The sequence below is a fragment of the Dendrobates tinctorius genome, unplaced genomic scaffold, assembly GCF_039654945.1.
Source record: "Dendrobates tinctorius isolate UK_male_01 unplaced genomic scaffold, ASM3965494v1 ptg000007l, whole genome shotgun sequence".
Taxonomy (NCBI): Eukaryota; Metazoa; Chordata; class Amphibia; order Anura; family Dendrobatidae; genus Dendrobates; species Dendrobates tinctorius.
The window spans coordinates 44,751,343-44,769,667 of NW_027361675.1; the positions used below are offsets into that span (position 1 = coordinate 44,751,343).

At 43.3% G+C, this 18,325-nt stretch overlaps 1 protein-coding gene across 6 annotated transcripts in view; it reads left to right on the top strand.

Moving 5' to 3' along the window:
- REPS2 (RALBP1 associated Eps domain containing 2) overlaps nucleotides 1–18,325 on the top strand; it is a 301,690-nt gene that overhangs the window by 158,949 nt on the left and 124,416 nt on the right. For all 6 annotated transcript variants that reach the window (XM_073574130.1, XM_073574114.1, XM_073574109.1 and 3 more), the window contains exons 7-10: nucleotides 8,095–8,158; nucleotides 10,604–10,746; nucleotides 13,586–13,662; nucleotides 17,160–17,237. In XM_073574130.1, coding sequence (XP_073430231.1) covers nucleotides 8,095–8,158; nucleotides 10,604–10,746; nucleotides 13,586–13,662; nucleotides 17,160–17,237 — 362 coding nt within the window. The remainder of the gene's footprint in view (nucleotides 1–8,094; nucleotides 8,159–10,603; nucleotides 10,747–13,585; nucleotides 13,663–17,159; nucleotides 17,238–18,325) is intronic.

Consider the following 18,325-nt stretch of genomic DNA (forward strand, 5'->3'; position numbering starts at 1 on the left):
TTTTGTCCTCCTCTTCCGCGGACTTCTCCAATTACTCCATTTGCAGCTGCTGAATGTCCAACATCAACATATGCCATTTTTTCCACTTCCCTAACTGGGCTGCCTCCCCCCACAGGGCCGGGGTGACCACCTGGCGCACGCACCCGTGCGAGTGCCGTTGCCCTGGACAGGTGGGTGGGCACACTCTTTGGCAACGGCACTGGCACAAGGTCCCTTATAGTAGAATGAAGTGTCTCTGACGGTGGGGGTGCACACCCGCCGTCAGACACACCGGCGTACTATGAGGGGCCCTGTGCCAGTACCGCCGCCCACGAGTGGGCCCCCCCTGCTTGCTCAGGGCACCAGCACTTGCAATACTTACCTTTCCCTGCTCCACCACTGTGTAGTCTGGCCTGTTAAATACTTCACTGGGACTGCCAATACAAATTTGGTGAAATGATAGATGATGATTAAGATGTAGCTATGCCCTCTCCTGCTTGTCTCTATCTTTAGATGATCAATGGCTTCCATTTGTTATGGACGTCGACTCACAATGAGATGCAGTGGTGGTTTATCATCAGCTTTCACGGTTTTCCGACTCACAGATGTGTGACATTCCTGACCACATTTTTAAATGTGCCTCTCATGCCAATCCAATAAAATTGCCTACGGCCTGTGGCTTGTGTCTTTTGCACTCCAAAGTTACCTGACAGATCATGATAGGCAGTGAGGACAATGTCTACATCTGTCCCTGTGATCACAATTTGATGGAGATGAGTAACAGTGATGGTTCCACGGTACTGCGATACAGCAAACCTTTCTTCACAAGAACTGTTTTCGCTGTCTCCACAGACAAAGTAATTGATGGTCAGCATCGCCTCTGAGAATTCTCCAGGGAGTTTTTACCGTGATGAGTAATTCTAAAATTTCGGCAATCAGTCGACTTTCCTTCTGTACTTGTATCCATCTCGTTTCCTCTTGCGGAGAGTCTGGACTATCTTACTGAGACTGAAATATATATGAAGATTGAAAAATACCCCAACAGTGTATACTGGTGTACGCTTCGAATACATAACCCTTTTTCTACTTTTTAGATTCTTGTATAATCCATACTGAGGCTGTGAGTGTCTTTGTCGGACTCCGGAAATATACACGCAGATGTTTAAGGTTTAAACTGTGCTAAAAAAAACCTGCTATCCAGTCATACTGTACCCTTTCTCAACTTTCTACAATCACGTCGAATCCATACTGGGCCTGAGACCGTCTGAGTCTGCCTCCTGATATATAGACATAGGTTTTTAATGTTTAAACTATGCTATATATACCTGTTATCCGGTGATACTGTACCTTTTCTCAACTTTGTACAATCTTGTCAAATCCATACTGGGCCTGAGAACGTCTGAGTCTGCCTCCTGATTAGAGATGAGCGGTGTTTGAGTCGACCTGTTCGCCAAGTTAAAATTCCAGCTGTTTTGGGCGGTGTTCGAGCCGTTCGTCGAACTCGAACACTTTGCTTAAAATTCGGCTGTTCGAAGTTCCGTTCGAGAACGGTTCGTTCACCAAAAGCGTAACTTCATTTTCACATTAATAATGGTTTTCAATGTTAATAGACTGTTTCATGTCATAGTAGCGGTGTGTGGTAGCATGCGGTGTAGTACACCTGTCAAGGAGCTACACCGTGTGTGTTTCTAATTATATTTTACCGCATCTTATTTTGTCCAGAAAATCTTTTTGGGCCTTGTAGCACTGTCTGCTATTCAGCAGAGGAGCCCACCCATGAACCAAGCTATGCCGCCTGTTTATGTAAGAACTGCGTGCTACTCAGCATAGGAGCCCAGCTGTTAAGCAAGCTACAGCACCCGTGGTTTGGACACTTAATTTTTTCATTTTTTTGGAATGCCGGTTAGGCCTAATTCTGGAATTCCGGTTGACCCGCACTTACTGGGAAATCCTCGTTCGCGGGGAAGAATTGTAATCCCAGATCCCCATCACTAACGGGGTTCAGCGGGTTATCTGCACCTGTAAGTGACACATGCTAGACCTTTCAGTGTAGCTCACATGCAGCCCCGGACATGTAAGGGCATGACAGACCTGTTATTGATCGATCTTGCGTGCCAGAGCCTCGCGTGTCCCTCTAGTAAGCTTGACGTATACCGCGGGGGCATGCCGGAGTCTCGTTCGTTAACGGAATTAAGCTGACAAATCGCTAGCACAACTAAAAATGGACATCCACCACCACCCACAGAATCAACAAAGCTTGCAATCTGTCAATCTTTTCTGTAGCTGGCATGGTTGAGGTTTCCCGGGTGGAGTCGAATTAAGCCGCAGGCTCCACTCCTTGTGGTGCCCTTCTGGACATTCCTTTAAGGTTCAGCTTTGCAACCATACTTCCCCCGGAAACCAAACACTTTGCCTTCATGGACGCTGTTCGGAGGTTCGTGGGAATAACGCCTCCCGATCAGCAGTTGGCCTAATTTATGGTGGGAAGTCCGACGGTATATGATCGTCTTCAATTTCAGATTTTTACTGTTTTTTGGTATTTTACATTTTTATTCCAGCCTTTCTTGACTTCATAAGGGCATGACATGCCTATATCTGTGTCTCCTCCTCCTCCTCCTACTCCGCCACCTCTTTTCTATATGTAGTTGCCCTTTTCAATATGTTATTTGTGTCTTCTGAGCATTTTGTCTGCTTTGGGACACCTTTTAAGGTGTTTTGTAATTGTTTTCTATGTGTTTGTATGTGTTTGTGTTTGCCTGCCATTGTTTTCAATGGTGTTCGACGTTGTTCGTCGAACATTCGACAAACATTCGACAAACTTGCCTCATGTTCGACAAACCAAAACGAACTGGAACACTAGCGGGGTGGCTCAACACTACTCCTGAATTTATAGACATACATTTTTAATGTTTAAACTATGCTATATATACCAGGCATCTAGTGATACTGTTCCCTTTCTGCCAGGAAGTCCTTTCCTCCTCCACCCACCACTCTAAGTGTATCATTGACACCTGGAACATTGTCCCACATGTGTGATTATTTCTTGCGGATCTTCTTGTTATATTGTGGTGTGATCCATCCTGAGCATGTAACAGTCTGTGGGTTACTCCTGCAATTTAGATGTACATTTAAAAATTACCCCAACACTAGTGCATACAGCTCTACGCTTGTGATACATTACCCATTTACTGCTTTTTATATTCTGGTCTAATCCAAACTGACCAAGTGAGAGTTATTTTCTGACTGTGGAAATAAATACTGAGATTGACAACAATGACCCCTACACTGTGTACAGCTGTACTCTTCAGATCCGTTACCGTTTTACGGCTTTTTATATTGTGTTTTAATCCATACTGAGCCTGAGAGCATCTGTGTCTGCCTCCTGAAATATCTACGGCGATTTAGAATGTTTAAACTATACTATATGTACCTGCTATCTGATGATACTGTACACTTTTTCTACTTTTTATATTCTTGTCTAATCCATACTGAGCCTGTGAGCGTCTCTGTGTGACTAATGGTATATATAGGGAGATTGACAATCATCCTTTGACTGTATAGAGCTGTACGCTTCTGATACAGTACCATATATCTGATATTCTTTTGGGTTCATGTTCTGCAACATTTTGAAGTTTGGTGGAAGAGGCCACGGACGTGGGCGTGGGGGGGCCAGCTGGTGCTGATGGTGGTGGTGCATCTGCTGGTAGTGGCAAAAGCACAATAGCAGCTAAGGCAGGAGGTGTAGAGTCTGCGTCATGGTCTGGCTCTGGAAGGCCTGGAAGGCTACCTTTTCTGGGAGTAGGTTAACCGCTTTTAAAGCCGGAGCATCAGGAACTGGTTTTGGCTTACATTGCCGAAACAGACTCCAGCAAATATGCCCTCCTCTTCTGAAGTTTCAAAAAATGCAAGCACTGAGTCATCAAGTGCTGGCTCCTGGTCAGGAAGAACCCCTTTCCTTGTGTCCTTCACCCCCACCAAAAGTGAATGATGCAGCAGGCCACACTTCACATTAGTCCATGTAGCTCTTTCTATCATACCATGCCTGGGTTATCAAGTCAAATCGTGAATTCCCCAGTCCAAGATGAATCTGACATGAAGTGTGGGTGGCCAGTCAGGGCAGTGGGGTTAGTCGGTACCGGGCCGGTGTCTCAGAGAGATGTGTCACGTTGGTGGTGATGACCCGTTCCGTGGCCCTGCGCGTCCATGCAAAGGGGTGAATAACGTTTATAGGTGAATGATACGTGACGCCACCTGTGGTTTCTGATCAGATTGACCAGCGCTGCAGTGTCGCTTCTCTGGGACAGATGTTGTGGTGCAGCTAAGATGTAGAAGCCCTGCACAGGTAGGGCCGTAGTCGCAGGGCAGATGAAAGAGTTGGTAGATGGTGTGCAGTGCAGGATGTAGCAGAGCCGTGCGCCAGGCGCAGGAGAAAGATGTCAGACACAGTCGTGCAGTTCCTTTACCTGTACTTGGTAAGTGCCGTCCAGGACCCAGAGTACAGATGGAGAAGGAGTTGGTCAGCCTGGAAGCAAATTTGGAATTCTCTCTCTGCAGATAGGTAGTGTGGCCTCCGTTCTAGCACTTATCTGAGGTACTCGCAGTACTGAGTTCACTGAAATTTCCCCATAGCCATAGCCTTTTCCTTCTGGCTCACACACGTCGCTGCTGGGGCCTCCGAGCCTTAGTTGGGAGCAGAGCATTTACAGCTGCTACTTCCTCCGGTTTCTGCTGCAGGACCGTCAGTGTCCCTACAAACTCGGAGACCGGAATCCCGACCATGCGCTCCAGCTACGAGTGAGCCTTAACTCTGCTCATCCTCCAGCTCCCCTTCTCACATCCACACACTTCCCCTTCCCTTCACAGACTGCCCTAACTTACCTCCTCCCGACCACAGAGAGCAGCTCCTCAGCAGTCAGGTTCAGAGGTCTCCCTGCTGGCCTGGAGTGGAAACTGTGTTGTGTGTTGGTTTAACTGCTAGAGAGATCCTTCATTGCTCCCAAGCATGACATCACACTCCCTAGGAGGAAGGTAATGCCATTGTGGTGACCGTACTCCTGGGGGCGCCACAAGTGCACTGATGCCTAGCCACTGCTAGATGATTCTGCTGGTACATTGACCCAGACCACTACATTCCCCTCGCACTAGCATTCCCCTAGCACAGCCAGAATCTGACCCTGATGAAACTCAGGTTCCCCTTCCCGCATACTATACCACCTTACACGGTGACAAAGAGGAAGGTGCAGATGAAAGTGCAGGTTCCTTGAGCAGGTGGAGGAGCATACTCATGGGCGACGGCACTAGCACAGGGGCCCCATAGTCCGCAAAAGTGTCTCTGCCGGTGGGAGGGCCGACCTGAGGCACGGAAAATAGTAAGGAGTACCAGGACCTACGATCATGTGACTGTAGGGGCAGGGCTTAGCGTCCTACTACTGCAGATGATGTAGTGTACCTACTGCAGGAATACTGTAGTAGAGGAGAGGAAAATGCAGGTCAGACAAGCAGAGGTCATACACGAGAGGGCGGTGAGGTACCAAAGGGATGATCAGAGAATAGTCAAGTCACAAGCAGAGAGTCAAACACGAGAGAGCGGTGCGGTACAAGAGGGACAGGCAGAACTCATAACAGGGACAGAACCAGTTCAAAACCAAACAAGCAACAAGTTATCAGGCACAAGGCACACGTATACAAGAGGCCAACTAACTCAGCCGAGGGCAGGAGTATAACTTACACCGGACCTAGGTCCAGTGAGCATTAAATAGCCGCCCTCTGCCAGAGAGAGGCAGAAACAATTAATCCCCTGTCTGACCAGGACGGGCCAAAGCGAAACTCCGTCCTGGATCATGACAACAGCACTTGCAAAGTTGAAATACTTACCTCTCCCTGCTCCACCGCCGTGACATCTTCCGCGTTTCCTGACAGTGACATTCTGGTCAGAGAGCGCGATGACATCACGTCTGTACGCCCTCTGCCTAAACAGTCCAAGTGCAGTGAGATGGAAGATGGGGACGACGAGGAGTCCAGACTAGTACAGGGATTCCCTAGCGAGGAGACTTATTTAATTGTTTTCAATGTTAGGACAGCTATTTTTGGGGAGCACTATACTCTGGAGAATGATATATGAGGCCCACCATACACTGGAGCATTCCAAAGGTGGACATCAGACATTGGGGCAGCATTTACAGGGCCCATTATGCACTGGAGCATTAGAAATGGGGCCCATTATATATGGAGCACTATTTGGGCCCATAAGAAAGTGGAGCTTCATCCATAGGGACCAACATATACTGTAGCATTATGTGGAGCTCATCATATACTTTTTCAAACATTATATGGGACCAATGATTCTGAATGGAGAAATATATGGGCCTCATTACCCTGTATAGCGCACTATGCGGTGGCCATAATACTGTATGGAGTAATATACTGTCCGTTTTTGGAGCTATTGGAGAATTTAAAATGGATATCAGTCATGAGATGTAAGAAGTGAAGCATTTTTCATTGTACTATACCGCTATTTCTCTGCCGTATCAGAGGATCATGAATTGTGGCATGTGTTAAAAGAGCCCAGTGACACTCTTTGACCCAGGGCCCACGAAAATCTGGAGCCAGCCCTTCCCCCCCACAACTTTAGCCAAATAACCCCCTGTTTTCAATGCCTAACTATTATTATAAAGTAAATTAAGGTTGACAAGCTTAAGTAATAAGAATAGATGTTTTTGGCATTAAAATGGGCACTGTAGGTGTGTTTCCTGTCCTCCACTCCCTGCCAACCTTGGTTCCCCATTGACTTGCATTGGGTTTCGTGTTTCAGTCGGTCTTCGACTGATAATAACTACGATAATTGGACGATTTCGTTCGACCCGACTTTTGAGAATGTCGGGTTTCATGAAACCCGACTCAACCCGAAAAAAGGCAAAGTTGCTCATCTCTACTTCTTATGTTATCCCATGGTATATATTATTTTACAGCTTAAAGGGGACATGATAGCAACCTCCTAATATAGTTTTTAATGATTAATGTGTTACATGTATGCGGTTTAAAAACAGTGTTAAATCCTACCTGATCTATGCTTGATGGTAGCGAACTAGTCTGGAACGCCTGTCAGTCATTACTACAGCCACTTGAATCATGCATTGCAGAGAAGAGGAGAAGAAACTTCTTTTTCTCCTCCTCCCCAGATCCTGCTCCCCCTTTCTTCGCAGTGACCTTTCCTCACTTTCATTAGATGCTTCAATACAAACTGTAACACAAAGAGTGGCGCCTCTGCATTGTCCTTCCTTCCCCTTCATGCAGGGATGCCGACATACCGCTGCAGCCACACAGTGAACTGCCTGTCTTTTGCTCCTCTGCATGCCGCATAGGCTTCCATTGCGGGCGCGCTCCCCTGTTTTTAAAAGGGCAGCACGCGTACTTTAAAAATACCCCCAGCCAATAGCTGGGAGTCATCTTGTATAAAAGGTGCCCTCCCCAGTAGGGCTATGTTAGGAGGTTGCTATCAGGTTCCCTTTAAGGTGAAAAATAAAATATAATGTCTGAGTGTCTGACCTCGCTAGTTTTCCAGAGTAAGTACTGTCGGAGCCTGTTCCAGTATCCGAATCCAGCCCTGTCTGTTAATCCATGTCAGTATCCGTTCTGCCTAAGGATCCAGAACCTGTGCAGTCTGAACAGAGTCCATATCCTGTCCTGCCTGTTACTCCGACCCCAGTCCATGTCTACGAGTCCGCAGCAGCAGTACTGGGGACTGCCTTGGAGTGGTACCTGGCGGCTACCTGCTTCTAACTCTACCATTAGAAGCTCTAGTAAAGACAAGGTAGCCGATTAGCCATGCCCATCCTACTTAAGCCCGGCTCTGTGGCACAATGAGTCCACGATTCACGTGCACCACACATGTGCGTGACACAAATGATAGGGTCCATGCTGATTTCTTATATTTTCATTCAATTTTATCTGTGGGTGGCTATATGAAAAAGTACAAGCCTTTTTTAAATATTGCTCATAGAAGTCATACCGGTTCACCATGAAAGGCACTGCACAGCTGCATGCTTAAACCTTAATAGGATGCATTATAACCAACTTATACATTGTTAAAATACTTTTTTATTCAATTATTTGCAGGGTCTGTAGCAAGAAATTTCTTTACTAAATCAAAGCTTCCTATTTCAGAACTTTCACACATTTGGTAAGTATGAAAGAACAGATAGATTGCTACGTTTCCACTTGTTTGCCAAAATTCACACATACTTTTTATGGGCTATAATACGATTCTTCTAATTCAGGTGAGTGTTAACCGTAATTACCTATAACCTTTTTTTTTATTGTGTAGGCAATGACATTTTGCAACTCATCCTATTGCCTTGCTAAATGTGAGCTCTTTTGGTACAGTTGTGTAAAAATATACAATATTTAAGCAAAAAATGTACACATCGCATTTGCCAAAATAACTACTCGAAGTGTAAATGAAAATAGTTTGTTGTTGTATACAGTATACATTATTTTATCTTCCATACATGGCACTAGATAATAGGATAGACATAACTAGAGGCGGTCAGATAAGCAGTATGTCCAGGTTCCATCAAATGAACAATGTTCTCGGGTACAGTTCTTAAAGGGGTTGTCTAGTCTAAAGTGGCAAGTCTGCAGTCACTCAGTGTGACTACTTACTTGTGAATCACCACAACACACGCACAGAGTGCTGTGAAGATTCTCCAGTGTCAATGCCAGGAGCGGTGATCACGTGACCACAAGTATGCCCAGTGTCACGCCGTTCCGACATACTCACCCGCCCATCGCTCCCATGCCGCAGCCCCTTGCCGCCCGACAGCCATGGCGGTCATCTCTGACAGGCGACCGACGGCGTCTCTGCATGCAATTCGCATGCGCCATAGGCCGCTGCTGCGCCTCCCTTCTGCTTCTTGTGCTCCGGCTATGCCCTGACCCGGAAGCACCCCCTGACCAATGGCAGGCCAGACAGGGGCATATCAGGCTGCTTCCCCCTGAGGGAGGCGCCTGATCGTTGTGTTTCCTAACACACTGGGCCCCGCTTCTTCGTGTGCTCTCTGCAGTCTCACAGTCCCGTTCTCGTGTGCTCCCTGCAGCAGCCTCACAGTCCTGCTATCCGTGTCCCCTGCTGTACTCCGTCCTACTCCAGTCCTGCCTCCGGTGTTCCTGTTCCATCCTGCTCCAGTCCTACCTCCGGTGTTCCTGTTCCATCCTACTTCAGTCTTGCCTCTGGTGTTCCTGTTCCATCCTGCTCCAGTCCTTCTGTCCTACTCCAGTCCTGCCTCCGGTGTTCCTGTTCCATCCTGCTCAAGTTCTTCCGTCCTACTCCAGTCCTGCCTCCGGTGTTCCTGTTCCATCCTGCTCCAGTCCTTCCGTCCTCCCCTAATCCTGTCTCCTGTGTTCCTGCTTCAGCCATCCCTCCACGTTCCAGTCTACAGTCTTACTCCACTCCTGTCTCCTGTGTTCCAGCTCTGTCCTGTCATCTACACTTCAGTCCCACAATCCTACTCCAGTCCATCCTGAGCCGCCCCTCTCGGTACCGGCTACTGTGGTACTCGAACCCCTGGGCCTGCTCCTAACGGTCCCTCTATAGGGGTCGGTTCCACCTGGCTGCTCGCCCGGGGCCCCTCGGTGCCTCGGCCCAGAAGGTCCACTCCTGGAGATTCCGGCTCCAGACCAGCCATGCTAAGACCCAGCCACAATCAGACTAGACTGTTTCCATCTCACTCAAGGCAAGTGTACTATGCAAGACCAGAAAGAGTCTTGTTGGATTGTGGCTGGAAGTATGCATATCGCTTACTTGTGAACACATGACCGTCATTCCTGGCGCAGACACTGGAGAATTCTCACAGCGTTTAGTGCGTGCAATGTGAGGACTCACAATTCTGCAGTCACATAGTGTGACTAAAGACATGTCATTTTAGAACTGACAACCCCTTTAAAGAGAATCTGTCACCAGTGTTTTGCTAGATCAGCCTGTTTTAGGGAACGATACCCTAGTTGTTGTGATGTGTCACTTACTGGGCTGCTTGCTGCATAACCATGCCCAAACTACCAAACTACTCTGACAGCTTTCTGCATACACTGTGCATAGACCAAAGGTGCCTGTCTGTGTGGGCAGGGCTATGCAGTGCTTATGAATGTGGAGGACTACGTGGCATCAGGTTTACTCATCCTCTAGGGATGATTTCCTGCTGGTAAAACAGTGATTTTATCAAAACTTCACCAAGCAGCCTAGTAAGTGAAACATAGCGGGAATCAGGAACTCTTTCTCTACATTATGCTGCTGTCAGATTTCGTGGCAATAACCTTGTGACAGTTATGCTGTTTTTATTTTATTTTTTGTTTTAAAGAACATTTATTTTTTTTCACATCCACGTATTTAATATTCTGCTTACATCTGTGTTTTACCAGTAGTCTGCTTCTAAAAACGTTTATGGCCTCGATTAGGCCGGTGTGATACATTCATAGGATATCTGAACAGGACTAAACATGGTGTCAGTAATGTGATCCCGACGTGACTCCTGTCATTCAGTTAATACTGTCCAGATGAGTAAATCTGATAATCATGTTTTCGTCTGTGTCATTTTTTTAAATCATTTTCTTCTGCTTTGTTCTCTTTCAGGGATCTTAGTGATGTTGACTGTGATGGTGCTTTGACATTGGCAGAATTTTTTGCAGCCTTTCATCTAATTGTTGCTAGGAAAAATGGATACGATTTACCAGATACACTTCCTAAAACCTTGTTATCTGAAATAGTTAACCCAAGTGAGTGCTCTTTTCCCTGAAACTTCTTTTGGAACTTGTACTACATTTATCTACTATCATGTATAATGCAATATTAAATGTATACTGTAGATTTCCATTTTAGTTCTTTGCTTAGGAATATTTATTTGTGTTCCTTAGCAAAGAACTAAAATGGAAATCTACAGTATACATTTAAGAATATGTTTTCTTTTAAAGAATTACTACCTTTTAAAAATGTTTATTATAAATCAACATTACCAGCAAAGATCGAAAACATTGCAATATAAGGTATGTCTTATTTTAGAAAAAATATCCACATATCTACACATTTTTCTCTCGCCTCTTTCTACTGCATTGATCATTCACTTTCAAAAACTGCTCTAATCTGTCTTCAGTTCTGTCTCTAGTGAGGAACAAATTACATCTACAATTACATGTGAGGCAGAGAGTCACACAGAGAAGCTGCTACAGCTTCCAGTCTCTAGAGCAGAATTTCCCAAACGCCGTCCTCACGGTCCCCCAACACATCATGTTTTCATAATGTCCTTAGTATTGCACGGGTGAGAGAACTGGTGGCAATTTCTGATGGCTTAATAATAATTCCATCACCTGTGCAATACTAAGGAAATCCTGGAATCAAGATCTGTTGGGGGCTTTAAGGGCTGGAGTTTGGCAACACTGATCTAGAGCCTGCAAGGGGTGAAACTGGTAAAATTGCAGTCTACAAGTCATATAATAGCCAGAAGTAGTGTCATTCGTCATGTGCACACGTGATAATGTCGTTTGAAAAGGCACCTGATATGAAAGCTACACTTTATGACATTTGACCTAAATGGATGTTATGGAATGTACCAATGCTTAAAGTTATATGTAGCACAAAATGATACTAATGAAAATGCCATGGCGCCTTCACAACAGCCCCATTCATGGAAAAAAAATATGGCTCTCTGAACATTCTAACACAAAAAAAGTTTTGTTTTTTTTATTACATTAAAGTAGTAAAACATGTATACAGTGGGGAAAAAAGTATTTAGTCAGCCACCAATTGTGCAAGTTCTCCCACTCTTTCCACCATAATTTGTAAAATAAATCTTGCCAGATCAGACAAGGTGATTTTCTGGATTCGTTTTCTCATTTTGACTCTCATAGTTGTGGTCTACCTATGATGTCAATTACAGGCCTCTCTCATCTTTTTAAGTGGGAGAACTTGCACAATTGGTGGCTGACTAAATACTTTTTTTTCCCACTGTATAAGAAAATACAATAGAGTACCAGTTATGTATTACTTCCGACAGTTCACCTTCCACTCTGCCTGCAAGCTGCAAGTAGTTTGTATGTTCTCCCCGTGTTTGTGTGGCTTTCCTCCCACTCTACAAAGTCTTACTGGTAGGGAATCTGGATTGTGAGCCCCAGTGGGGACAGCGATGATGTCTGTAAAGCGCTGTGAAATATGATGGTGCTATATCAGCAAGTGAACAAAATAAATAAGTGTGCAGATTTGCTGGGTATCAAAGAGGAGACATAGTAGACTTAAAAAAAATTCCAGCACACAAGATTTGGGATTAAAACACATAAGCTTTCATTAGTAATTCAAATAAAACACACAGAACAAAAATGAGATGTGTTAATACTGCTGCATTTAGGGCAACACCTTCACCGTCGCTAATATAATTGCAAGTGCATTTGCTTAAAATAGCAAGACACTCGAATGCAATTGGATAAAGTAAAAAAAAAAATATCTTGGTAAATCATATCCAGGAAATAAATAGACAGCTAATACCCTGGAGTGGAATAATTGAGTTACAAGTATAAGATATAGAAATGTAAAAACAAAAGTATTGTACTGTATGTTAGATTAATATGGTTGAGATCATATGGAATCCAAGTATTTTGAACATCCAAAAAACATCTGTGCCGATTAAGGAGTTTGAGCTGGTGGTTGTATAATATGTTTTATTCTTTGAAGGAGTTAACTGTTTAGAAATGTATAACTATATATATATAATATTTCTGATAGCTACAGTATAATAGCTTACAAATTTACAAATGTTGCTAAGTTTCTTTTCCAGGCAGTTACAAATTAAACTGGGAGAAACCAAATGCATTTTTCGCAGAACAATAAAAAAATTGTATTTTTTTATTCTACCTCCCAAAATAAGAAATTAAAAGACAATAATTAAAAAGCAATAAATAGTATTCCGTACTCCTAAAATGGTTTTAATGATAATTACATTTCATCACGTAAAAAAACACACCTTCAAAAAGCTGTCGATGGAAAAACTAAAAAAGTTACAGCTCTCAAAATCTGGTGACCCCAAAACAAATAATTTTTATTAAAAACTTTCTTGTATTGTTCAAACGTAGTAAGGCAACTTGACAAATTGTCCTGTAAATGTAATGTCTACACATTGTATACCAAAGGGATTTTTACAATCTCCTCCAAATAGAAGAGCACTTGTTGGCAGGACTGAAATAATAGGTAAAATAATAATAATAGGTAAAATATCATAGTGCCACAATACCTAAAATGTAGTGGTACTGTGACTGGAACACTGAAGACTTTATCATCCCCTACTGAAATTACAGTACTTGTCACAGCTCGTGGCCAGCTGTGGTGCTGTTTAATAAAAAACAAAGGAGCCACGGCCATTTTAACTATGAGTATTGGTGTTCACTAATTGATCAGACACTGATGGTTTGATATATTTATTTGATATCCCATCAATTCATATTGTGGAAAAACCCTTTTGGACATACACAATATTAGAATTGGAAAACTAATATTTAATATTTAAAAGAAAACTTCAATCTGTTTCTATAGGTAGAAGTATAATAAATCCATTTATTATTCATTTCACAGCACCGGTGAATCCTGGCACAGATGGTGTATATGAAGGATATCGTGGAACAAACACAGCGTGCTCAGCCAGGAAGGAGGTACGAAATTATTGCTTCACACAGAGCTAGGTCTTCCCACAGGGAAGATGGAAGTTGCCAGTCAGATCATGAGCTGCCTCAGAAAGTATTTAGGAATGAGGAGTAATTATATTAACCCCTTTCATGACCTTGCGATTTTCCGTATTTTGCGCCTCAATTTTTTGTTCCTCTTTTTCCAAGAGCCTTTCCTTTAGTATAGCCGAACAAAATTCCAAGTGAGGTGAAATTGACAAAAAAAAGTGCAATTCCACAATTGTTTTTAAATTACCATGTTAGCAATATGGTAAAACTGATCTGGCAATATGATTTTTCAGGTCAGTACGAGTACAAAGATATCAAACATGTATAGGATTTTTTTTTATTTAAGTGGTGAAAAAAATTATTCTGAAATTTTTAAGAAAAGAAATTTTAACTTATGTCGCCATTTTACGAGATTGGTAGTGTTTTCATTTTTCATAATCTGGGGCAGGGTGAGGTCTTATTTTTTGTGGCTCAGGTTTTTACTGATACCTTTTTGGGGTAAATACGATATTTTAATTGCGTCTTATTGCATTTTATTGCCGCCGGCAAAAAACGTAATTCTGGCATTTTTCTTTTTTTCTTGTTACGCTGTATACCAATCAGATTAATTGTTTTTATATTTTTACAGATCGGACATTTCTGAACCCGGCGTATCAAATATGCGTTTTACTTTTTTTTATTGTTTCATTTTCAATGGTGCAAAGAGGAGTGATTTGAACTTTAATGTTTTTTTATTTTTTTTCATATTTTTAAAAACTTTGTTCCTTCTTTTTAATGGATTCAATAGTCTCCTTAGGAGACTTAAAGCTGTGATCGTCTATATAACAGAAATATCGATCCATACATGCCAGCCATGGGCTGGCGTTCACAGGAGATTTATATTGAATGGCACGAGGGTGCCTTTCAATAATCTACTTACGGTATATTATTCAATTACAGTGTAAATTATTTTACACTGTATGTACTTTGTATAATGAGAGCTAATGCGCAATGTAAAACTTTGACACTTCAAATTCAGTTTGAGCAGAACTTATAGGTCCCCATGTACATTCGATGAAAAATGACTGGACCTACTGATTTCAGTAGGACGAACAGACCATCTGATATTATGGGAGTCCTCTGTTTCCTTCCCAACAAATGATGTTGCAAACAGAATGATCAGGCCATTGGGATTTCAATGATCAATGCGTTTATTTTCAGGGTAGATAAACTGACGCCAAAGGAGACTGACAACAGCTTTCTCCTTTCTTCCCGTAAGGAGATATACAGCAGTAGTTTGGCCAATAGCTATCTCATGTAGTAGCCAGTTTTAGGCTATGTTTACATGACCAGTAACATCCGCTAAAACGCATCCAGCAGCAATCCATTGGTAGAAAAGTTGCGAAGACATAACTTTTTGTCCAGCTTAAAAAGACTGATTTTAACTGGATTTTTTTTAAAGTTTAAGGTCTATGAAAAACGAATCCGTTAAATAGCCATACCTTTTGCTTTCAGATGAAAATGATCCCCTTTTTGCCTAATGGAACAGTTTCACATGCAATCAAAAGGATAGCAATTTAATGGATCCGTGTTCCATAGACTTCAGTGTTAAAATAATAGATCCAGTTGAAATCAGTTTTTGATTAGTCGGACAAAAACGTAGTGTCTGGATTGCTCCTGGATCCATTCTAACAGATAATTTGGATTATTATTATTATTTATTTATAAAGAACAATTGGTTCCATGGTGCTGTACATGAGAAGGGGTTACATACAAATTACAGATATCACTTACAGTAAACAAACTAACAATCACAGACTGATATAGAAGGGAGAGAGGACCCTGCCCTTTCTGGCTTACATGCTACAGGATGGTGGGGAAGGAGACAGTAGGTTGGGGAGTTGCAGCAGCTCCAGTGATGGTGAGGCGGTAGCTCCTGTAGTGGTGAGGAGGCAGCAGGGATCATTGCAGGCTGTAGGCTTTCCTGAAGAGATGGGTTTTCAGGTTCCGTCTGAAGGAACTGAGTGTGGTTGATAGCCAGGCGTGTTGGGGCTGGGAATTCCATAGGATGGGGGCTATTCGGGATTTCTTGGAGGCGGTTGGGTGAGGAGCGAATAAGTGTGGAGGAGAGAAGGAGGTCTTGGGAGGACCGGAGATTATGTGAGGGAAGGTATTGGGAGATTAGTTCAGAGATGTATGGAGGAGACAGGTTGTAGATGGCCTAGTAGGTCAGTATTAGTCATTTGAATTGGATACGCTGAGGGAATGGGAGCCAGTGAAGAGATTTGCAGAGGAGAGAAGTGGAGGAGTAGCGAGGAGAGAGATGAATTAGTCGGGCAGCAAAGTTGAGGATGGACTGGAGAGGTGCAAGGGTGTTAGCAGGGAGGCCACAGAAAAGGATGTTGCAATAGTCGAGGCGGGAGATGATGAGGGCATGCACAAGCAATTTAGTAGATTGAGGGTTGAGGAGGGGACGGATTCTGGAAATATTTTTGAGCTGGAGGCGACAGGAAGTGGAGATAGCTTGGATGTGCGGTTTGAAGGACAGGGCAGAGTCAAGGGTTACTCCGAGGCAGCGGACCTCTGGTACGGGGGAAAGCATGATGTTGTCAATTGTTATAGAAAGGTCGGGTAAGGAGGATCTGTGAGATGGGGGAAAGATGATCAGTTCAGATTTGTCCACATAGAGTTTGAGGAAGCGAGAGGAGAAGAAGGAGGATATGGCTGATAGACACTCTGGGATTCTGGAGAGCAGAGAGGTGATGTCTGGGCCAGAGAGGTAGATCAGAGTATCATCGGCATAAAGGTGGTACTGGAATCCGTGGGACTTTATGAGTTGCCCCAGGCCAAGTGTGTAGATTGAGAAGAGTAGGGGTCCTAGAACAGAGCCTTGGGGGACTCCAACAGAGAGAGAGTGGGATGAGGAGGTAGTGTGGGAGTGGGAGACACTAAATGTGCGATTGGAAAGGTATGAGGAGATCCAGGATAGGGCGAGGTCTTTGATGCCAAAGGAGGAGAGGATCTGTAGTAGGAGGCAGTGGTCAACTGTGTCGAAAGCAGAGGACAGGTCTAGAAGCAGGAGTATAGAGTATTGTCCGTTAGCTTTGGCTGTATGTAGGTCGCTGGTAATTTTGGTCAGGGCTGTCTCAGTGGAATGATGGGGGGACATGGATCCATTCTAACAGATTTTTTTTTTTGTAAATGCTGGGAAAAGAAATATAAAATGTTTCAAACATTTTGAATATAGTATAGACTACAAGGTATATTGCTATTGCTGCTACCTATTCAGTCGGGCCTTATGTAGTTTGGATTTGTTTATGTAACTTTTTTAGTACTATCTATTAGTATGATAAATATGTGTAAATTATAACACTGCTCTGCCCTGCTTTTTGTGTTAGGAAACTTTGGATCATCCCCTTGTGGCCTTGTTTGCATACATTAAATCTTGAATTCTCACATCTAACATTCCCCGGTGTCTGATTTTCTTTTCCAAACAGCTTGAGACTGTCTGTGAAGATCCTGCTAACTCAGAGCCCCTGATCCTCTTTGATGTGGAAACCAGTAACAACGAGCCAGTCAGTAATAATTGATGTTTTTATGTTTATTGTACTCCCACAGTAGACATCAATGCTTATTACATGAATGCATGGCACATTTCAAAGACCTCACTCAGCACATCCCCTGTCACATTTACAATCTTTCCATGGGATGTGTGCTTTTATGGCTTCCATTGCTAGCAATACACCTGTATAGAAAAGGCTGGTACAAGCCCAAATGTTCTCATTACAATTTAATTACACTGTGATGGAATTTTATTTTTGTCTGCATCAGTGACCTTAGTTCAGAACAAAGATGGAAACTTTAGATTATTTTTTTCCTAGTGGGTAGATGTTGGTTACACACTAATCAGCTGTGTCTTGGCATTCACGGATCATTGAGTTAAATCCTTTGGTTTTGACAATGAGGTTTTTGTAGAATAACTAGATTAGTATTTCAGCTTTAAAAGCATAAGGACATTGTGGTCTGTATAATTATGTGAAACAAATGACAAAGATGTGTTGAAAATTTCTAGGAATGCATGCTGTTGTGTGATGAAAAATATGTGCACAAAAGCATTAGGACACACGTCTTAATTGGAGATGAGCGAATCTGAGCTTAAAAGTTTGGGGTTCATACCAAACAGCTAGTATCCGGTGCTAAACGCTAAACAAGGGCTTCTCTCGGAAGTCCGTTGCAATGTTCGGAGTGTCGAGTGTTATGATTGAGTCACCGTAGGAGGCAAAAACAGAAATGCTAGCTAAGTCCAGAAAACCAGAGAAGTTGGCAGCTATCGGATTGCAGACCCCTGAACCTATCAACACAACTAGCAGTAGCCGTGGGGGGTTCCTACGATGCCCTAGACCTGTCGATCACAGCCGGAGATTTAAATAGGCCTAAAGAAAGAAAGGGGAAATCTAAACTGCCCCAGAGCAGACCCCAAAGCAATAGGCAGCCCCCAACATATAATGACGGTGAAGCAAGATGAAAATACTAACACAGACAGAAAGATAGACAGAGCAAAGAGGGGCCCAAGCTAACTACATAGGAAAGGACAGGAAGGCTGCTTTCTGCAATCCGTGAAAAACCCTATGAAAATAAGAGCCAACAAACTGACAGTGAAAAA